At 40.8% G+C, this 23,739-nt stretch overlaps 1 protein-coding gene and 1 long non-coding RNA gene across 2 annotated transcripts in view; one reads left to right on the plus strand and one right to left on the minus strand.

The window, feature by feature from the left end:
* Window positions 1-10,491, minus strand: part of LOC309377421 — a 37,468-nt gene extending 26,977 nt beyond the window's left edge. The window contains exons 1-2 of the long non-coding RNA XR_014171552.1: window positions 10,420-10,491; window positions 8,164-8,233 (exon numbers count right to left, since the gene is read on the minus strand). This is a non-coding gene — a long non-coding RNA (uncharacterized lncRNA). The remainder of the gene's footprint in view (window positions 1-8,163; window positions 8,234-10,419) is intronic.
* A 75-nt stretch (window positions 10,492-10,566) lies between these two features.
* TUSC3 (tumor suppressor candidate 3) overlaps window positions 10,567-23,739 on the plus strand; it is a 123,918-nt gene continuing 110,745 nt past the window's right edge. Inside the window, exon 1 of the mRNA XM_081924600.1 lies at window positions 10,567-10,755. Coding sequence (XP_081780726.1) covers window positions 10,639-10,755 — 117 coding nt within the window. The 5' untranslated portion in view covers window positions 10,567-10,638. The remainder of the gene's footprint in view (window positions 10,756-23,739) is intronic.

The raw sequence follows: 23,739 nt of genomic DNA on the forward strand, positions 1-23,739 counted from the left end.
TTGCAGGTTGGGCTGTCACGCACCAAAGCTGAGAGGGCTGAAGCCAAACAGAAATTCTTGCCAATGCATATGATTAATTATTGAAAAACATTTTTAAAAAGATAATTTCATTGCCCTAGAATGCTTCTTACAAGCACCAACAATGACTTCAAATGCACTAATAATTGCTCTGTTATAATGATCCATAATGATTATTACTTCCACACACACATTAATGAATTAATTGCCCTGGAATAATTTCACAAGTGCCAACATTGAATTCCAATGAATTAATAGTTTGTAGTAATAAGGATAACAATTATTCCACCATCCCCATCTGAGACCTGTTGTTTCTTCCTTTGCGAGCACACACACACACAGGAGAGACTTCTTCTTTAGGAATGTCTTTCTCTCATTAAAAGCATTGCCCAATAGCCTTTTCTGGGCATTGCTCCTCTTTCTAGCTGGTTTCACTAGTCACCACAGAGTTGCAAGGAATTAGGACCCAATTTGTTCAGTGGTAGAGGAGGTCAGGAAAAATCAAAGCTCTAGGGGGAAGGTGAGCTTTTTATAATGTTCAAGGCGAGCTGGCCTGAAAATGCAACACAGTAAATAAAATGACCAGTTTGTTGCAACCATGAGTTTTATATCTGACATGTTTTCAGAATGGAAGGAGGCAGGCATGGAACCACGTGGCACGTTGTCCCCAGTCAGACCTGCAACAATGATGTTCCAGACTGAAAACGCAATGGATGAATTCAGCAATGAGATTTCTAGAGGATCTAGTTTGAAGCAGAGATCATAACGCCCATGTTTCTTCCCAGAACCCGGGAGTTCAGCTCCAGAAACTCATTGATTCTACTAGAGGTATGTCTAGAAATTATGCACTATGCCTCCTCCATTCTCTTTCCATCTGCCACTATGGGTACTTGAAAATGCTACATTTTTGTCAGGGATGTATGTGCAGGGCCCGAAAGTTGTATCAATTATTTGCAATTGTTAAATTAATTAACAGAGATATGCAGCGTCAGCTAGCCCCCTTTGAAATGATCGTCAAGGTAAACGTATCAGATTTTTTTGAACTCTTCTAAAGTTCAGGCAGAACAATTTTTTTTAGTGCAACAGGACCCATAAAGATTCTCCTGTTAATAATAGCTTTGTGAGAATGCCATCTATATTAATTGCTTTTTGGGTTCTTTCCTAGTTATTTTTGGTACTGGGGCAAAAAGTCAGCCCTTTTATCCTGAGGATCCCTCCCCCACCCCGAGCCATTATTCTAGGTATTATTCCAGCTCTTTTCAGCTTTTTCTGTTCATAATGATAAGCTGGCAAGCACTTCTGAAAAGTTAATCTTCTGTTAGTTTTGCTATTTGTACTACTATGGCAGTTGATTTGCTTTCCCTAATCCGGAGCAGAATCTCTTCCTTACGCACATAAGTGTATATTTTCATTTGATTAGTTCCGGGAGCCTGCCAATAAAACTTAAATTACATGGAGGCCATTTGTGTACAAGTTAATTTGATGGCTGCAGTCTCTAAACTGCCTATTCTAGTGCAGCAGAGACCAAGGATGGCCACAGACCAAGCAGTGCCCCAGGCAAGAAGTGCATCTGGGGCTCCACTCATTTATTCCAATTTTTAATTCTATTGAGTTGTTATCTGTCTGTCTATCATCTATCTATCATCTATCTATCATCTATCTATCTATCTATCTTCTATCTATCTATCTATCTATCATCTATCTATCTATCTATCTATCATCTATCTATCATCTATCTATCATCTATCTATCTATCTATCATCTATCTATCTATCTATCTATCTATCATCTATCTATCATCTATCTATCTATCTATCTATCTATCTATCTATCTATCTATCATCTATCTATCATCTATCTATCTATCTATCTATCTATCATCTATCTATCTATCTATCTATCTATCTATCATCTATCATCTATCTATCATCTATCTATCTATCTATCTATCTATCTATCTATCTATCTATCTATCTATCATCTATCTATCTATATCTATCTATCATCTATCATCATCTATCTCTTACTGTCTGTCTGTCTGTCTTTCTATCTATCATTATATTTATATCCCACCTTTCCTCCATGGAGCTCAAGGTGGTATCTATGATTCTTCCCCCTCCTGGAAATTTAAAATGGTTTTCTTTTTTAAAAAAATAAATCAAGCTGCGGTTATGGGTAGGTGAGTAGGCCTAATCCTCAGTCCTCACATATGCTTGGGAGGTCCCTGCGAGGTTCAGATCCTCCTCAGTTGACCGAGGATGCCAGGTGTTGCTATTGTTCCTGAATAGAAGCAAATAGGTCAACAGAAACCCTCAGGTGCCTCACCACAGTATTACCTTCGCACCGCCCCAAAGCATTGAGAAACCATAAACCTGAGAGATTTCTACCTGGAAAAAGGGTTCATCTTCTGTTCTATTGACTAGGAATCCAACATAAGCTGTTTGTTTCTGATAGCTGCCAAACATATTCTTCTTGGCTCAGTGCTTTGAGGACAGTTTGCTGTCAAAGAAGATGAGCCTTCAGGATTGGTGGAAAATAAGGGTGGGGTGGAATCTTGATTTTGCTCTCAGGTACTTTGTTAAGCACTGTTCATTTGGATATGATGTGTCATGATTAATATTCCCATCACAAAAATTGGTGCTTAGGTAGGAACCCAGATGTAATTTTTCTTCCAGCTTGGTCTCCATTTCACTTCTTTGTCATTCCAGCACACACGACATCATCGATCACGCAGAATGAAAAATTATGTCACCTGCAACTTTACTTTGCTTTCTTGCCAACTTCCAGATGTGGTTCTTTGGCTTGGTTGTTAGGTTATTCAGTGGTACCTGAATAATTAGGAGGCTTCCAGAACTTATCCTGTGTGGGGCTCAGTGGTGTGTGTTGAATTTTTTTGTAGAGGAACAGTTGGGGCCAGAGGTGCCAGCTTGTGAGTGCAATTGCTGGCAGTGGTGGTGCAGGGAAAATCATGACGTCCTGATGTCATGCGTGTGAGTATTGCACCTGCCTCCCTAAGCCGGGCAAAAGCTTCCTGGGCTTTGGGAAGGAGGTACCAGGTCTCTGACAAGATGCTGGAAGCCTGCTGCCTCCTTTCCAAATCTGGGCAGGCTTTGGGAAGATGGCAGAAGGGCTCTTGGCCCTGTCAGAGCATCGTGCCTCCCTCCCTAAGCTGGGTAGAACCGTCCCAGGCTTTGAGAAGGCGCTAGGCTTTAGTACTCTAATTTACTAGAAGCATTTAGGCGACTAGCTTAGTCCCCCTAGTCCACTGACTGCATGCCTCTGGTGCTGGTTGTCTCAAGCATGTGAGAAGAGCCTGGCTGAATCAGATGAAAGATCTATCATGTCTAGCAATCTCTTGCCCACAGTGGCCTATAGAAAGTTTGCAAGCAGCACATGCTAGCAATACCCCTCTCTTGCTGCTGTCCACCCAGGGGGCATACTGTGTCTACTTATCTATTTGCAGTGGTACCTCTGGTTACGTACTTAATTCGTTCTGGAGGTCCCTTCTTAACCTGAAACTGTTCTTAACCTGAAGCACCACTTTAGCTAATGGGGCCTCCCGCTGCTGCCGCACCGCCGCCACGCGATTTCTGTTCTCATCCTGAAGCAAAGTTCTTAACCTGAGGTACTATTTCTAGGTTAGTGGAGTCTGTAACCTGAAGTGTATATAACCTGAAGCGTATGTAACCTGAAGCGTATGTAACCCAAGGTACCACTGTATTATTAAATTTGTATACCACCCTATGCCCGCAGGTCTCAGGGCGGTTCACAGGATAATCTAATTCTGGAGTTAGGGAATGTGCACACAGACACACACATTCATCATGAGTTTTAACCATTACCAGACTTGTTCTGAAATAATTAGTCGTGTTAAAGCCTTTTTTAAAAAGAAAAGAAAAGAAAAGAAATGAAAGCCAATATTTTCCAACCATTTAAAATACCGCATTGGCCCAAAAATAAGACACACTTTTCTCCCCAAATTCCGATCGTGAAAAGTTAAAGTGCGGCTTATATTCGCAACTCTATGGTATGCAGCCAGGAGCGCGGGGCAAACAGTGCCAGGAGCGAGGCAAAGCAGAGCCCGCCCTGCGCATAGTCTCTCGTCCTCTCCCCCAAGGCTGGGAAGGGAGAGAAGAAAGGTCACCAGCAATGCAGCCCTGGCTCAGAATGCAACCAGGAGTGATGAAGGGAGTGGCTTATATTTGTTTTTTTCTTTTTCTTTCCCCCCCTCCAATTTTAAAGGTGCGGCTTATATTCGGGTACAGCTTATGTTTGGGCCAATTCCATAGGAGAACAGCTTGCACAGTATATATGGGATTTCCAAGTGGCTTTCTATCCAGGCTCCAGGTTTAGCAGGGAATTTTAGAGGCTGAAGCAGCTAAAAGAACCATCTGCAAAACGCCCTGAAGTTGCTACAGCAGTGATATGAATTAGGAGTTTATTTGTGGTAAGTAATTTTACAGCGACTTATAAAAGCAGTTCACAGCAACCGTCTCTATATAATATTACACAAACGGCTGAGGACACAAGGATTGCCTTGTATGAGATGGGAGGGTCAGGGTGTGAGGGATCCATGATCGGAACTCCTGACTTTTCTTTCTTTTGACTGTAAAGCAAGATATGGATTCTGATTTTGATAGGCATCTGGCTGGGTTTCCCCAGCCACTCTGGGCAGCTCCCAATAGAGTATTAAAAACATGATAAAACATCTAATATTAAAAACTGTCCTGAACAGGGCTGCCTTCAGATGTTTTCTAAAAGTCAGGTAGTTGTTTATTTCCTTGACATCTGATGGGAGGGCGTTTCACAGGCCAGGCGCCACTACTGAGAAGGCCCTCTGCCTGGTTCCCTGCAACCTCACTTCTCACAGTAAGGGAAGCACTAGAAGGCCCTCAAAACTGGACCTCAGTGTCTGGGCTGAACGATGGGGATGTAAACGTTCCTTCAAGTATACTGGGCCGAGGCCGTTTAGGGCTTTAAAAGTCAGCATCAACACTTAATTATGCTCAGAAACGTAACTGTAGAAACCACTTACAGAAACTAGCATTCAGAATATGAAATGCTACTCATAGATTTGTCTTAGAGTGACACATCTGTTTGCAAAATATTTACAGATTGCCATGAAGATAGGGCATAGGCAAGACCATGAAACCATCCTGGCTGGTTGAGAGGCCATTCAAATAGAACACCTGGGAATTACCTGGCCACTTCCAGGAGTTCCAGCTGTCCTCTGATGCTCTGAGGCAACCTAGAAGACAAATGACTTATCTTGAGAGTGGCTAGAATTAAGGAGAAATCTTGCAATTCCTGGAACTCTATGAGTTGTGGATTATAAATTAATGCTATCTGCATTTCCCCCTACTTCTGACATCTGAATAGCTATTAGCGCTGGGCCAGATGGGCCATGCTCTTACTTAGCTATGGCAAATCAGGAAAAAACCATACAAATAAAATATTCTACACGGTTATATTTTTAAGTTTCCACTCAGTTTTCGGTCATTGCTTGGATCCCTGCAACATTGCACTACTTTGGCTGATTATAGTGCAAGCGAATTGTTCCTTTTGAGAAGAATTTTCTAGCACAGCTGTCAGATTGGTTCAGTCGATTGTCTAGTTTTAAACATCATGGCTACATATAGTTAAAGCACTGATGCACAGCTTGGCCAATTTATATGAAGCTGGGGATACTACCCACAGGGCCTGAAATGTTGTGAATGTGAGTGGATAAATGAAGGAAAGCTTTGCCTGTAAGCAATTTGCATTGCCATAAAAACTCAGTTGATATTAACAAATAAAATAAAATAACCCCATATTCCACTTGCACTAAAGACATATAAAAGTGGGGGAAGTATTACTTTAGTTCCTTCTGGTTGTTTTTCATGGCTTAACAGTTTGACAATGAGAATTTTGTTTTTTATAAGTCCTTGTGTATGTCTAGATTACCAGTCATACTGTAATCTCAACTTTAATTATAAATACGTAAGTACAGCATAGCTGAATCAAACGAGAACTCCTTCAATAAGTCTGAATTGGATCTAGAGAGAGTACATCTTCTACCAGACTTTACCCCTCCCTGTTAAACTCTCAGCTTCTTTAATCAAATCGTAAAACTCCTGTTTCCTTGCACTGAGCAATGGTATCAGTCCCATCACCCTGCAGCTAGATTTCCTATTGAAGAGAACATAAAAACCATTAAAGGATCATTAAAGTTATTTTGACTCGACCTCAGTCATTCATGCCCTAGTCACCTCTAGGTTGGGTTACTGTAATTCATTCTATGCTGAGCTGCCTATGAAGACAATTCAGACAATTCACTTGTTTCAGAATGTGGATGCCAGGGGGTTGGCTGAAGCCTAAAGATCTGAATACATTACTTCAATCCTTTACCCGGTTCACTAGTAACAACTTGCTGTTGGTTTTGACCTTGAAAGTCAAGGTATGGCACCAGGGCATGTTGAGCACTGTCTCCACTTTGAGAAATGATTTGAGAACTTTGTGGGACCCAATTTTGCATGAGAAGTGGCAAGCGAAGTCAAGAGAGAGGGGCTTTTCAGTTACAATATCCAGATTATGGAACACCCTACTCAGAGCAACATGCTTGGTCCAACCCAGATGCTTTATTCCAGTGTGCTTCTAGTTAAACATTACATATTTTTTATGTTTGCCATTTTGTTATTTTACAGTTTATTTTATCTGTAGCTTTGTTGTTTCAATTTCAGGTATTGTAGGAAGGCAGGGTATTATTATTATATGTTTATTTTGCAGGGATTTGACACTCATTTTTTAAGTACTGCTGTCACAACCCCAAGTAAAACCATAATAGTAGACCTATTCAGAGTAACCAGACAGCTTATCTCACAACAATCTATTACGACTGGAGCTCTTATGTCGAAACAGGGCCCTATCTCAGAAAAAGTTCTACAGAGGTGCGAAAGATGCAGAAAAGGTCAACCAAATTAATCAAAGAATTGGGGAGGGGGCAGTTTCCCTCAGAACAAAGAGTCAAGAGTTTTGAGCTTTTTAGATTAGGGCACAGAAAGAACCATTTACAGCTCATGAGTCAGATTTGCACCTGTCCACCCTTCTCAGGCAAAATGGATGCAGTCAGGGGCAAAGGGGGCATGGTCTGAGGTAAAGGGGAAAATGACTGGGGCTCACGGTAGGCATTTGAAAAACTATATACTGTATTGTATGATGCAGAAAAGTAGACAATATTAGTAATTCCGGGTAATTCATTTAAACTGATAAGCAGTAGATTCAGGAGAGGCAAAATCATAGAACAATTCTGTGACAAAAGGAAACCAGCCATTATGTAATTTATTGTCACAAGATGTAGTGATGGCTTTAAAAGGGGTTTAGATGAATTAGTGCAGGTTAGGTCTACCTGTAACTATTAGCCATGGTAGGTTAGTAAAACGTTCAAGCATGGAGACAGTATTCCACAGAACATGGAATAATGTTTGACATTTTATTATGCTTTTATATTTTGCTGGAAGCTGCCCAGGGTGGCTGGGTGTAAAATAACAACAATAACAATATCATTTTAGTATTTGGGGTGGGGTGAGGGTGGGGGATACACAGAATAACAGCTTCTGGGAGCAGGTGGAGGAAAGTATGTTGTCTTCATGCCCTGCTTTCTAGAGACATTTGGCTGGTTATTGTGAGGAGAAGGCAGACCGAAAAAGAAGGGTCCCTGGTGTAATGTGCCAGTTCTCTCTTTATATATCAGACTGCCCTAGCAAGAACATAGTCTTGACAATAACAAAACAAAAAAAATATGTTGCATTTCCTAAATAATTACATACTGAAGCTTGTGAAATTTTTGTTGGGTAAGAGTCAAAGCCTGAAATCCTAGACAGTGGGACCTCTGGTTACGAACATAATTTGTTCTGGAGGTCCGTTCTTAACCTAAAACTGTTCTTAACCTGAGGCGCGCTTTCGCTAATGGGGCCTCCTGCTGATGCTGTGCCGCTGGCGTGCGACTTCTGCTCGCATCCCGGGGCAAAGTTCACTACCAGGAGCATCTACATCCGGGTTAGTGGCGCTCGTTACCTGAAGCGTTCATAAGGAGAATGGTACGTAACCTGAGGTTCCACTGTGCACACTTATCTAAGAGAATGTTCCATTGAATTCAATAGCACTTACCTCTGAATAGACATGCACTGGATTGTGCTGCATAGGATATCCCAACCATCACATTTATTACTGCTAGTTTCTGTTTCGAGTAAAGAGAATAATATTTTAACAGCACATCCATTGCTCATTTATCTTAATCATGGCAAGCTTTAACCTTATTTAATTTAAACAAACAAACCAGCAATAAATTCCAGGATCCTTCTTTAATTTGGTTATGAGAATTGGCTGTGAACCTTCTTATGGCAAGATTTTTGTGCACTCACTCAAAAACTATTTCATAGGCAGAAAATTAGCCTACAAAGCTTTATTTCTGGAAGGGGGGCGGGAATCTAAATTTGCTATATTTCTGTCTGCTGGCCAGCTATTAAAGGCATAGAAATCTGCAATCACCTCTGATACTGTTGATGGCATTGTCATTATTTTTATCTCAGTCGGTAGAGCATGAGACTCTTAATCTCAAGGTCATGGGTTTGAGACCCACATTGGGGACAGATTCCTGCATTTTAGGGGGTTGGACTAGATGTCCATCATGGTTCCTTCTAACCCTACAATTATATGATTCTATGATACTAATTGTAATGTATGGGGCCTAGATAAAGGTGGTCATATACTATATATGCAGCAGCCCAATATCCATTGTGGGTGGCACTGTGGATGTGGGTGGCACTGTGGGTTAAACCACAGAGCTTAGGGCTTGCTGATCGAAGCCCTGCAACAGGGTGAGCTCCCATTACTCAGTCCCTGCTCCTGCCAACCTAGCAGTTTGAACGCACGTCAAAGTGCAATTAGATAAATAGGTACCGCTCCGGCAGGAAGGTAAACGGCGTTTCCGTGCGCTGCTCTGGTTCGCCAGAAGCAGCTTAGTCATGCTGGCCACATGACGCGGAAGCTGTATGCCGGCTCCCTCGACCAATAAAGCGAGATGAGGACCACAACCCCAGAGTCGTCCATGACTGGACCGAATGGTCAGGGGTCCCTTTGACTTTACGTACCTTTAAGGACCTCTGAACTCAACTTGACTTACTTCTGAGTGGACACGTATCAAATAGTGTGTTTTAAGTTGCACAGAATGCTAAAACACACACACTTCTCTCTACCCCACATTAAAGGCAAGCTACCGATATTTTCTCAGCTTCATATCACTGTGTACATTTGCTTTCCTATGTAGGGAAAGGGGGCTTAGGTCAAAACAACAAACTTATTAATTAAGGCTGCTATCCAGGTTGCACCCTTGCTTGCAGGTGTTAAGTCCCATTGAATAAAGTGGGACTTACGTTAAAGCAAGCAAGCAAAGAACCAGGTTTCACAGTGGTGATCGCTTTATGTTCAGGAATAGTATACATAAAATAATAAGGAAACCCTACGAAAGAGGAAGCGGGAGGGGGGCAGGGGACTCAGAACAGTGGTTCTCAAACGTCTTCCCTCTGAACCACATTTTCCCATCAGATGTCAAGGTAGTAAAGAACTACACAACTTTTAGAAGACATCTGAAGGCATCCCTGTATCAGGAAGTTTTTAATGTTTGACGTTTTATTAAGCTTTTATATGTGCTGGAAGCCGCCCAGAGTGGCTGGGGAAACCCAGCAAGGTGGGCCGGGTATAAATAATAAAACTAATAACGAAAACATATTTAATAATAATAATAGTAATATGCTCATGCCGCACTATTTTTTTTTTATCAATAAGAAATACAGTGGGAAACAAAAAGCAACAACTCCTAGCAGCGCTTGATTTTGAAAAGATGCATATTCCACATTCTGCGAATATTTATGTGAGTATGTGTATACAGAATGGTACCTCTGGTTGTGAACGAGATCCGTTCCAGAGGCTCGTTCGCAACATGAAAAGAACGCAACCCACAGTGGCATGTCTGCACACACGCGGGTTGCGACTTGCCACTTCTGCGCATGCACGTGACGTCGTTTTGCGTGTCTGCGCATGCGCGAGCAGCGAAACCCGGAAGTAACCCTTTCCGGTACTTCCGGGTTGGCGTGGGACGCAACCTGAAAAAACGTAACATGAAGCAAACGTAACATCAGGTATGAATGTATATATGTGTGTGTGTGTGTGTCTGTGTGTATAATAGAAACACACACACACACACACACATATATATATATATATATATATATATATATATATATATACATACACAGAGAGAAACACACACATGCACACATATATACATACGCATGTATAGTATAATATAGTATAGTATAGTACACAGAAATGTTTAAACGCTTCTTTGAGCGGATCCCGCCACACCTGCCATCCTCTCCTGCCGCACCTGCGCGGCTCTCCGCACCCTTTGAGAACCACCGCCACGGAACGGACTACATTTCCCAGAAGGCTTTGCCCAGTAGCAGGCTCGCTTCTGGATTGGTGCTCCTCGGGGCCCAATCAGCGCGGAGGAGAACGGCGTGGATAACGGCGTTTCCCAGGTGCTTGTGGCGGAGACTGACGCGCCGGCGCCCGTTGGAAGCCATGGCCCCGTCACGGCGCCTCGCGCCGCACCTGCCTGTGGGGAGCAGCCTCCTTCCCGCCCTCCTCCTCCTCTTCCTCCTTTGTGTCCAGTTCGGGGGAGGCCAGAAGAAGAAGGAGGTAGAGCCGTTCGCTTCTCTCCCGTTTCCACGCGCCCCACCCGCGCGACCCTCCTGCCTCCCTGTGTGTGTCAAGGGGGGGGGGTGAGATACCTAGGGTTCAACACACACACCCCGCCAGCCCCCTTTGTTTATGAGTTTAATATATCCTCCACCTTCCCCCCTGCAGCTCCTGTTTGTTGGTATATATATATTTAATATCCTTCTCTATTTTTCCTTGTTTATTGTTTTCTGTTTACAATTTTATTTATACAAATAATTTCTATTTGCAATTTTTCTGTTTACAATTTTATTTATACACTATGAATGCCCACATTTAAGATTTCATTATTAGGTTTCGTTTATAGCAATCATTTCCCCCCACCCTCCTTCTCGCTGCCTCCCTCCCCCCCCCCCCCGCCTCCCAGTCATCCATCCCTCTGAGGGGCAAACATAGGTTGGACATGGGGGAAAGATGGATCTTTAAGTTTCTGCCTAGGAATGTTCGTTATTATGCTATGTGGGGTTTGTGTGTGTGTGTTTTAGTGTGTTGTAAGCTGCCCTGTGATCTTTGGATGAAGGGCGGTATATAATAATAATCAGTGCTTTTTACTAAAAAAATAAAAATGTTTAGGGGTCCTCTCATTTTGACTCAAGAAAATCACCATTTTTTAGTTCAAATTGGGGGGGGGGAATAAACACAGCAAATGGAGAAAAGTACAAAGATTCACAAAATGTTTAGGGGTATGTGTTCCCCTGCGTCCCCCCGCCCCGAAAAAAAGCACTGATACTAATAATAGGAATGTGGAGAAGGTTGAGTGTTTGCCTTGCTCAGGACTGCTGATAAAAAGCTGTGTGGCAGGTGAGAATTGTACCACTGAACCACCAATGCAAAAACCACCAATGCAAAAGCTGTATAAGATAAGACATAACTAGTGCTTAAACCCAGAACCTGTTTTCTTTTGTTTAATATGTTTTTGAATTATTTACAAAAAAACCCCACCCCTCAAAAATGTTGTTAGATCGTGTAAGCAAAATCAGTTCTACATCTCATATCCCACAGCTTGTTTTATCGATGGAACATGTGGTGTTACAGTGGAGAAAAAAGAAAGTGCCTCTGAGCATGTGATGAAAGACTCTTCTGACATAAATACAAGCACCTATTTGGAAATAAGCGGAAAGGAATTCCCGATCACACTGTGTGATTTTTCACATGGCAGGAGCATCCTCTTAGGAATTAATTACTGCTTTGTTGTTGTTTTCCTTCCTTTCTCCCTTGTTCTTCGCCTCACTTTGTTTTGATACCACCTGTGATATTTAAGTCCACCTTAATCACTTGTACAATTTCCTATTAGTTGTCATTGTCCTTACATTTGTCCCATATATATACCCTCTCCTAACTGCTGCATAGTGCAGAATGTTATATATTGAAATAGCAATAATTCTGCCTCATAAGTTTTCATAAATTAGTAGTACATCCAATGCTGCTGCTGGAGATTTCTGTAATATGGACCCTTCCCTAGTCTTTTTGCCATACATGCTATTTTTCCCCTTCTCCATTTAATGCCAGACATCCGGTATTATCCCCTGAAAAACGGGGCAACCTCCTGTGTTGCAGAGATAAAATAACACTGCTGCACTTGGCTTGAATTAACTGTCTCTCTATCTTACTTGATTATGTTATTATTATTTTATTTGCATGTTTACCAAGAAAAAAGGTAAAAGTGAATTAAAGAGAAGAAAAAATAAAGATAAAAATATAATATACAAATGATAGTAATAACACAGATAATAATACTAAATCAAATCAGAATCAACTATGAATACCATGACCATCAGTACATGGGTCTTAAATTATACATATAAGTAAGTATAAGGCCTTCAGATTTTCAAATAGGTATCCAGACAAGATTGATGCTTATGTCTTTGAATGTAGCCATGGCGATAAGGTCTTCAGACAACTGCATAATAGACAGTAGTTCTGAATCCTTCCACGCTTATACTTCAAGTCTCTTAGCCACCATTGGCTACTGATTGGGATTAGACTCCTTGCTTTATCATTTAACATGCATAGAAGGGGTGGGGAAATACTTTATATCTATGAACCTGGATTAATTATTCTGAAAACATTTAACTTTCTGGCTTTGTAGCATGTATTCAGTGAGTAATGCCTTTTGTGAGTGGACAACTTCTAATCAGTATATGAATAGCTAGTATACAACAACACTATGGGATTATTCATAATATATGACTATTGTGAGATGAAGTTTATAAATAAAGAGAATTTAAAGTAGAGTTCATCTAAGTGTTCTACTTTGTGAGCCTCGTAGTCAGTAAATGTCTTCTACCCTATCCTTTGTGATCACAATATGCTGGGCACATGATTTACACCCAGACAAACTATTGTAATTTGTTTGAGATAATGAGAAACACTGTAGCTGCTGATCTTAGCACTTATACAATAAAAATGTGACAATATGCAACCCTGATGCTTATCTGCAGCTTGTACTAATAATAAAAAGTATGTGTGGCTAGCTTTTATACTAAATGAACTTGTAAACAATTTTGCAACAGCCTGCAAGTCCTCACCATTGCTTCAGCAGCTGTCTGTTCCCAATCAGGCTACTGCTGCAAATAAAGGAACGCTGACATATTTAGGATCAGGATCTTTAGGAAGTTTTAAAATTATTTTTCCATTGCTTTATGTATTACAGAATGTGTGTATCTTTCTGATTCATCCAGGGTTTTTCTTATGAGCCAAGTGCTGTATTTCATGACTTCAGTAGTTAAGAGTTAACCAGTAGAAAGTGAGTCTCCTGAAATTGGTGATACAGTGGTACCCCGCAAGACGAACGCCTCGGAAGACGAAAAACTCGCTAGACGAAGGAGTTTTTCGTTTTCTTAGCCGCTTCGCAAGACGCATTTCCCTATGGGCTTGCTTCGCAAAACGAAGCTTGCCCCGCAAGCTCCGGGGATAGCGGGGAAGCGCAGCGCGTCTTCCCTGCTGTCCCCGGATCTCTTTTGAAGCAAGGGGCGGCAACGGGGAGAAGCAATCTTCTCCCCGCCGCCCCTTGCTTTAAACAGGTCCGGGGACAGAGGGGAAGGCGCGTGGCGCTTCCCCTCTGTCCCCGGACGGTCTCCATAGGAACGCATTGATTGATTTTCAATGCATTCCTATGGGAAACCGTGCTTCGCAAGACGAAAAACTCGCAAGAAGAAAAAACTTGCGGAACAAATTAATTTCGTCTTGCGAGGCACCACTGTATTTCTGAGTAAAAATGGCCTGAATAGTAAAGTGTTGAATTATTTTAATGTGAATCTTTGCTATAAACCTAGTGGGGTGCCATTTACTTTTACCAAAGTGTGGTCTGTAAGCCTTTACCTGCTTAACCTGGGAATAGCCCCATTGAGCTTGGTGGGACTTATTGCTGTTAGAATTAGATTGGAGGAAAAGTAGAAATGGAGACCTGACTGCATCAGTGGAAAAAGGGATCCTGCCCTTGTTTGGTTTTATTATGGCTTCTGCTTCTCCCTAACCCTTATCAGGCTGCCTTTTAGTCTGCACTTAATTCAGAGAGCCATGGTTCAAGACGATTACTTGGAAAGCAGAGCCCTTCCTCCTGCTTCATGTGGCTTTTCCCTCTTGCCTTTTCATGTTGCCTTTTCTCTCTACTTAGTAATTGCAGTCTGCCTATACCTTCACTTATTCTTTCTTCTGCTCCAAGGCCTTTCCATAGAAAGAGGTTCTGGAGCTGTGCTCTTAGGAACATAAAGAAGAGCTTGGCTGGGTCAGGCCAAAGGGCATCTTCCTATGGGAAACCCACAAGCAGGACTTGACTGCAACAGTACTCTCCCCATGTGTGATTCCCAGCAACTGCTCTTCAGAGGCATACTTCCTGCATTGTAGCTAGTAATGATTGATAGGCTTATCCCCCATGAATTTTTCCATTCCTCTTTTAAAGCTGTCCATGTGGTGGGCCATCAGTACACCATGCGGAGGTAATATCCATAGTTTAACTAGGAAGCCCCAACTCCGATTAAGACCTGCTTCTAACTTCCAAAAGGTTAAAAAGGCGAAAAGCAAAGGGTAAAGGACTAGAATTGAGTGAGAGAAATGGGAGTGCAAGATTGTGTTTTTAAATGGCTGTGTAAAACTTGTGGAGAGGCTAAATAAGAAGATGTTGACATGGGGAAGAGCTTTGTGGGAAAGGAAGAAACTAACAGAAAGAGATAGATATGCTGGGATGAGGATTGCATGGGAAAGAAAGGGAGCATGAACAAAAGCGCGACAGAAAAGATAGAGAATAGAAGAAGCAGAGGAAAAGAGGGAAGAAGAATTAGCAAGAATAATAAATTTTGAATGGCATACATTGCCTTGAATCTAGTCACATAGTTCTATTGTAAGTCATGTTGCTCATGTTTTAAAAGAAAATCAGTGTAGGCACAGAAACGATGTAAGAGAAATATATATATTGGGGGGGGGGACACATGAACCATCTTTAGATCTTTAGTCTTGCAGGAAAAGGAGGATGTGTGCTATGAATGTGCTGGAGGGGGTAAAAATAGTCTCAGTATTATTTTAGTGTATTGTTTGATGGACTAAGGAAAATGAGACAGCAGCCAAATCTTGCTGCTGTACCACCAAAATGTAGATAAGTTGAGCTGATTGAGTTAGAAGGAACAAAGTTGGGGACAGAGGGTGTAAGGGAAGGCAAATGTCAGGTTGTAAACAGAGTGCTTCTCGTTGGAGGTGGAGATGCTGCTTTGTGCTTTCTTCAGCAATCCAGGTGGCTAGTCATCAAGTCATTTTTGTTGTTCCTAAAGCTCACCCCAGCATTTTTAAGTTTAATGTGAACTTCTTCCCTCCTTACATGGATGGGGTGGGTGGGGAAAGAGAGACTGTATCAAAACTTTCTATTTTACTGGACCTAGACGTGTACTTGAAAATCTATCATCCTCTCCCCCTTCACTCATTAGCTATGGATACTTAATTGGCCTTCAAAAGCTTTGGAACCCTTCCTGGTTTTTCTGGTGGCTGAGCCAATTCTTTATTCAGTTCCTTAGAGATCATGGGGCGAATTGCATCTGGCCTTGGCGGTCTGATATGCCAGATTCTATTTTTAATGTGTTGATCTCACCTGTCTTAGTATTGAGAACAGAATTTGTTTGCAAATTGCAATAACACAGTTTGCATGTTTTCACAAAGAATGTTACCACACTTGTCCTTTATGAACCCTATATGTTTTGATTCTTTTTCTCACAAGGAATGGTGCGCTACTTTCACTTTCTCTTCTTTGAATTAAAATGCATTGCTTGAAAGATGAAAATGATAACTGAGGAGGCTACCTTTATAACATTAGCATGGAAAAGTTTGTAATCATCAGTTTCACGAACTTTCTCATGAGTGTTCCTTGTGGAACAGATGTATCGATGACATGGATGTTAGAAACTTGTATTTCTATTTTAATTCATCTGTTTTAATAAGTAGTGGTGATATCTGACTGGTTGGAAAGGTAACCTGTTAATTCATGTTGTAGTTTGGTTGAAATAGCTAGGACAACTCCGAGGTGGGTACAGTGGTTTTGGCCAAAGAGACAATGTGTACATTGCAAGAAAGGGTATGTTCAAGAAATGAAGTTTTAATGCATTTTGCATGAGGCTACATTTGTGGAGTCTGGATGCCTTCAGGCATGGATCTCACACATTTTCTTCAAAAACACAAATTGTGTTCCTGTAAATCATTTGATCTATTGCACAAAGTGTGCTTTAAATCAGTGATGCTCAAACAACATGTTGGGGCATATTAGAGCCAAAGCATGTTTTGAAAAATTAAGCAGTTATATTTTATGCAACCATTACTCTAGGGCTGTTGAAGAAGGGTGGCCTAGTTACATTAGGGAGAGGAAGTAAGGAAGCGCTGAGGTTTCCTGATGGCAACCTTTTCAATCAACAGCTGAAGAGAATCTCTGAAGACTCTTCATTGCCTAGAAAGCACTGGGTAAACAGGGTGGGTATGGTGCAAAAGGATGTCTGGCCTTTATTCTTGAAACTGACTGAGAAAGTAATATGTTTTTTGAGCACTGAGGAGAGAATGCCTCCAATTTTAATCCAGAAAAAAATGTGCTCTAGCTATCAAGAAATGCAACCTTTAACATTGCCAAATAGAAGCACAAATTTCTCCTCTAAGGCCCTTTCTCTCTCAACTCTACTGCTGTATTTGGACTGTATATCCCATCAGGTCCAGCTAACATAGCCAGGGGCTGGGGATGAGAGGAGGCGATGTAGTCCAAAACATCTGGAGGGCACCAGGTGGATGAAGGCTGGTCTAGACCTTTATTTTCTGCAATGCAGTTGATTCAGTGCAATGAATTGCCTCATCTGCTTTCCTAGCCATGCTTTAGGCCGTCTGCATGTGGAAAGTATAAACTCTGGAGACAAAACACTCCTTTGAAAAATGCAAAAGGCCTGTGATGCTACCTCCAGATCTTCCTTCCCTTTAGAAAAGAGAATCAGGCTGAAAATGCAGCATGTGCAGAAATATATCAGGATCAGCCTTTAGATCAATTTTGTCTTAATTGTGCTAGATTTGACTCTTGGCCAGGGTGGTACTAATGGAGAGCAAATGAATGTAAAGTAAGAGCAGAAAGGTTAAGGTGTCCTCTTTTGCATTTTTGGACAAAGTTCAGAAGATGCTTGCAGAGATTCTTGGTGAAAGTAGCCCTGGAAAACAAAATAAGTGATGTCTGTTCTCTTCTGGTAGAGGAATCCCTAATTTTAGATGTGGAACTATTTCTGTTGTTGTTGTTGTTAAAAAAATTCTATACCACCCTTCATCCGAGGATCACAAGGTGGTTGGCAATATAAAAACATAAAAATACAAACCATAATAAACAAAAGCAACACAGAGACAAATGTTCTCTGGAGGAAATTTGCCTCTCTACACACCATATTGCCCTTTCTACAGGTTATCTGATTTCTTACACATACCATTTTGAAATACTTCAGAATATATTTATGAACTAAGGTTAGGAGTGTCTGTTTCCTGGTGTAGAAAAACTTTTGAAAAAATCCTGCAAAGTAAATATTTTAAACTAGGGGGTGGATTGGGAAGGAGCAGAGAATGATAGGACTGAAGTAATCCATATAATATTTAAAACATACTATTGACCCTACTATAGAGATGGGTGAACAGAAAGTGTGTTCATATAATGGAACTTTAAAAAAACCAAGCTTTAGTTGAACTGTACATGTAAGAGTGATGATGAGCGGGAGTTATCATTTTTCCGCAATACACTTAAGCTGCTGCTTGCACTTCTTCAGACGACTAAATAAATTTGCCAATATATTGTGGATTTCTTTAATTTACCTTCTTGTTTCCTGCATTTAAAAACTTTTAAAATTTGCCCTCCCTTTTATATGTGTGTTGTTTTATTTCTTCTGAAGATATTTAGGGCTCAACTGAAAGGTAGATACATTTTGATGGAAACATTTATCTGTGGAAAAAGGTATTGTCCATGTTACAGGAATTTGTTACAGGAATTTTATAGGAAGTTGCCCTGAGAGGAGATGAAAGTATAGTTGTACCTTGGATCCTGAACGCCTTGCAAGTTGAACATTTTGGCTCCCGAATTCCACAAACCCGGAAGTGAGTGTTCCAGTTAGTGAACATTCTTTGGTAATCGAACGTCTGAAATGGCTTCCAATTGACTGCAGAAGTTTCCTGTAGCCAATCAGAAGCCGCACCTTGGTTTCTGAACATTTTGGAACTTGAACAGACTTCCAAAACGGATTCTGTTCGACTTCCGAGGTACCACTGTATTCACCTGTTGAGAGTTAGGGCAGTGTCAGCAAACATTGATCTTAATTAGTTTTTTGACTTCATCATGTATCCAGTTCTTGCTGTCTCTCATTCCAGTATTCTCCATGTGATCCCTGACTGGTTTGGATTGCCCATATGATTGTTCCCAAGGAAAATGTCCTGTCGAGCATTACCACATGCTCTGAGCTTTGAGCTCTGACATAATTACTCTGCCTGATACTAGAGTAAAACTTCTGAAATGATAATGTCGATTCAAATAATTGATAAGGGGGTTTGTAGGAAGTATTGAGGTGGAAAATTTTCTGATGCTTATTTAGCATCTACAGTGTGATCTGATGTAACATATTTAACTTATATTTAGTAGGCAAGTTTAAAAACATTTGCAATCTGAGGTGCAGTAAGAATTTTCACTTTGATTAGAGCCGCACATCCAATCAGGTGAATTCATAACTTGATCTTTGGTTAGAGTTACTAAGTATTTTTGTGGTTTTTAATTTACCCCTTCTGTGTTAAAAATCAATAAAACATACATATCACCAGACTTTTCTTAAGTGTAACCACCAGAATGTCTGGCCAAACTGCGGGAGGCAGTGGAAGATAGGAATGCCTGGCTTGCTCTGGTCCATGGGGTCATGAAGAGTCGGACACAACTAAACGACTAAACAACAACAACAAAACCACCAGAATAACATTAATTACAAGTTTGGAACTGCCAAACTTGCCTCATATTGCATTGATCACCACCATTTTACTAATGACTTTTATGAAGCAATTAATTTTTAGACATTGAACATTTCCCATACCTTAGACTTGAATAAAGTCATTATATATTACCTTATCATTGTTCCAACATCAGTTTCATATCTTTTGTTCTCATGCTAGATCTAAATGTAACTTTTTTATAGCTGCCTCTGAAAATGTTGTTTGGCTGCAATCCAATGCAGAGCATGTTTAAGATGGATGAAAATCTACAGGCTGTAAGCGTGCTTAACTCCATGTTGGTGTGTGCTTCTTTTCCTTATATAGATATAAAAATAAATCTTGAAGATAATCAGTCATGAAGCTAAGGTTCTAATGGAATTGGAAACTGTAAAATAGGATGTGCAAGGCTATGGAGTTACTTTTACATCTGTTAGTTCTAATTCTGGAAAAGGAACCACGTTTGATTAAAGTCAGTCCTGAATTCTTCAAGGTTTAGATTTCTCCCCTTAAAACAATGCGTAAGCTGCAGTGATTCCCTGTCCTCCACCCACTCTTCATAATGGCTGACAGTTGAAATATAGCTGGCCTTTTGAGCATAGCTTCCTACTTGGAAGGTGGGAGGCTTTGCCCCTTAGAAAACGTTCCTTTTTAGTTGAATTATGCCATCCTTGGATGGGCAAACTTTTTGGACAACCCTACATGGGACATTTTGGGCACCTATTGGACTTCCATGATCACCTCTTTTTGAACATGTCTATCATTTATCAGTCTGTTATAAGGCCAAACACTGCATTGTTTTGTTTTTAAAGTCCAGGCATAATGAAGCCTTTCTGCCTTTTTTGCTTTTCTGCCTCTGCTGATGCATCACTTCCACTTCTGTTCATGCCTCTTGAGGCAAACAGCAGCATCTGCAACACCTCTTCTACCATTGGCAAGTATTCCTGATAGCTCTGAGAAGAAAGTGAGGTGGCAATTTTGCTGATGGATCACTGGGGAAATAGATTTAAGAACAGGGAAGAGCTTAGTGAGGTGACACGGCAGATGGTTGATGGAATATGAACGTTTTAATGAAGGGGAATAGGTTCTAGCAGGTTTAGTATAGTAGATGTGTGACCTGTCAGCCAAGCTATCCCCAGGTAAAATCTCATCCGCAGATTCATTAGGTAGCTTCAGGCAACCGCAGTTGCTCACTCTACCATCAGTCTGACCTTCCTTACAGGGCTGTTGTAGGGACCCTAGGGCAATATATGGGAAGTACTTTGAATGTTCAAAGTGCTTCATAAATTGTGGTTTTTGTAATTGTCAGGGAATGAAATAGTGATAATAGGTATCATGTAAATCTGCATAGGCCCCTGTTCTAAATGCCACACTGAATGCATGAATGTTGGGTGGAGTGAGGGAGCACAGTATTCTGCCTCCTCCTTGCGTTGGATACGTGCATGGAGGGCTTCAAATGAACAGTCCTTTTGTGCATATTCCCCTTTCTCCAAGCAGCTCAAGGAGTAGCTATCTTTGAAACAAGATAACTCCATGAAGTAGGTAAGGCTGAGAAATTGTGTTTGCACATTTGAACTCCCTAGGTGAAGTGAAAATTTGAAGTTGGGTTTCCCACATGGAAGCCCACACAGATCTTTTGTGAAAACTTGTGGCCAGATAGCAACCACCCATCGTGTTCTTTGTTGTCAGCCAGATCTATCAAACTTGTATACCTATGGGAAGGAATTATTACACATGGATTTCTAAACATGCATACAACTTCCTGTGAAGTGTTTCAGTGATTTGGCTATTCTTTGGTAATCCAGTCGACGGGATTGAAGTATATTGCTCCTATGCCAATCAAACATGGTGTGATTGTGTGACAGGGGTTTTTGCATGGGGACTTGGTAGAACACAATTGTTTCATATGATATCTTGTCACATTTTAGCCCAGAGGAGACCAGAGTGGCAATGGCAAATGTTTTTCAGTGGTTGGTGATGCAGCTTGTTGTTGTTGTTGTCGTCATTTACAATAAATAAAATATGGTGCTTATAGCAGCCCCAAAGTACTTCTGTAATTAGATTGCCTGAAACTTTGTCCCCATCCCAGATGTCTCTAGTTTGGCAGCGTAACTTCTATAAGACAGATCAGCAGCTTAATTGATCTTTCCTATCAAACTGTTCTGCAAGTACTTATGCAGCACTGCCTGGGCAGCCACGTGGAAAATAGAGACTGTTTGCTCTGGTTTTGGATTGTGATGAGTAAAGTGAATTGGACAATTCTGTCATAGCAAAATGGTGTGTGTGTGTTGCTCGTAAAACCTATTATAAAATTGGTTTGATGCATCAGACTTGGTAATAAAATCAGGAGAAAATGTGTGGGTATTGCACTTTAATCTTATTAAAAAAAAACTTTGAAAAAATTAGTGGATCCACAGCAGAGTGTCAGGAAAGGGGGAGCTTTTTGTGTGAGTGTGAGGGCATTAAGATGGAAAGCACTACTGTGGTTATTATTATTTTATTTAGTAATTATTAATTATCCACCCTTCACCCTAAGGTCCGAGGGTGGGTTGCAACATTGAAATACAACACTGAAAATAGTTTAAAGCAACTTAGAGCTATGGCAGTCTAGTGGCTAAGAGGCTGAAAAAAATGCTTTTAATGTCTAAGACAAGTGACTGAAGCACAAGGTGCCAGGGAAAGGAAGGAATTGTGGTTCTGGGAGAAAGTGAATTATTCATGGATTTCAGTTGGTTCAGCAAATTAACAAGGTATATTTTTAGTTAAGACGTTGACCGGGAAGGCGCCTTAGATGCTTGTACAAGGAATGAAAATGGTTCACAGTTGCATATGATTCTTTGAGCAAGGAACTATCCAGGAGCAAAGGGCACTCTCTCCAAACTAGCATGTGAGAACTGAGTCTGCCTCTGCTCTTTCCAGTTTAAGAGATGCTGCTGCAAATTATCTTCCCAGGAACTGCCTCAACATGTAATCAGTGTTGAAATTCACTCTCTTTTTAAAGTAAGTTTTGGAGATGTGATTTGGCTTCCATCTTATTATTAAAACTCTGGTATACCTGTTGGGGAGATATCTTTCTATCATCTATCTATCTATCTATCTATCTATCTATCTATCTATCTATCATCATCATCTATCACAGCCAAAAAATTAATCTATAGCTCATACATTACCAAAAGCTTATACATTGTTCTTAAACAGCTCCCTTCAGAACATTTATTTTCCCCTTCCCTCCTCCAATACACCATCTTTATTTTTGAAGCCCGCTTAATACCTATACAGTGGTACATCGGGTTACATATGCTTCAGGTTACATACGCTTCAGGTTACAGACTCCGCTAACCCAGAAATAGTGCTTCAGGTTAAGAACTTTGCTTCAGGATGAGAACAGAAATCGTGCTCCGGCCGTGCAGCAGCAGCAGGAGGCCCCATTAGCTAAAGTGGTGCTTCAGGTTAAGAACAGTTTCAGGTTAAGTACGGACCTCCAGAATGAATTAAGTATTTAACCTGAGGTACCACTGTACTAGATCTTTAACTACGATTAATCAAATGACTCCTCACGTAATGTCCCATGTATCTCAGGTAGGAATCCCTTCCCTGCCTTTGATTGATGTGGATAATGAAACAATACCACTTAGCCATCTGTACAGTTGAGATAAAACTTGAACCAAAATTTTATATATGGGGGGGGGGGGGGTATGATGATGCAAGAAGGCTGTGCTTTTTACCTTTTGAGCCTGCCACACTTAAAATGGCCCTCAAGGTGGCATTTGAAGTGGATAAAGTCTTACTACCTCATACTATTAGTGTTCTGCTATGTGTCAACTCTTTTTACAGGCAGTGAAAGAGGTAATAAATGGGTAATTCTGCCATGCTGACTGAGGTGACTCTCTAATGGAGGAGCCAAAGTCAAAATGAGTCGCATCAGTAAAATACAAAGCCCTTAATTGCCCTATACTTGCGGGCTTGCACTTTCCAACTGAACCTCCTGAGTTCTTAAAAAAATAAAGGTAGAAGAAGAAAGCCAAAGTGACAGGAAGTTCGGCTAATATTTCAAACTGGACTGGAGTAGACAGAAAGTTATTAGGGTATAGTCTTGAGACTCCCAAGTACAGTCATGGGGAAAAGAAAACACATCCTCTTTGATTTCAGTGGTTTCACATAATAGGACAAGTATCAAGTTTATTTGTTGTTGTGACAATCCTGGTCATTTCAACCAAAAAGGCAATAGAAGTATTTATTCTTTGCATGTTGTGCAGAATATGCATTGATACACCATTAAAACATACAGATAATATTTATACCCTGAGATACAGACCTCAGGACATAATAACAACAACCATCTGTTCCTTAGCAGGTCTTAAAATTAGGTGAATGCAACCTCAGATGAGCAACAACACATGACATATTACACAATGTATTGATTTATTTAAAGGAATAATGACATTTCATCAATTTACACTGTTCTGACCTGTTGCTGAGATGCCCCTT

This window comes from Podarcis melisellensis (assembly GCF_964234715.1).
Source record: "Podarcis melisellensis genome assembly, chromosome: 9".
Classification (NCBI taxonomy): Eukaryota; Metazoa; Chordata; class Lepidosauria; order Squamata; family Lacertidae; genus Podarcis; species Podarcis melisellensis.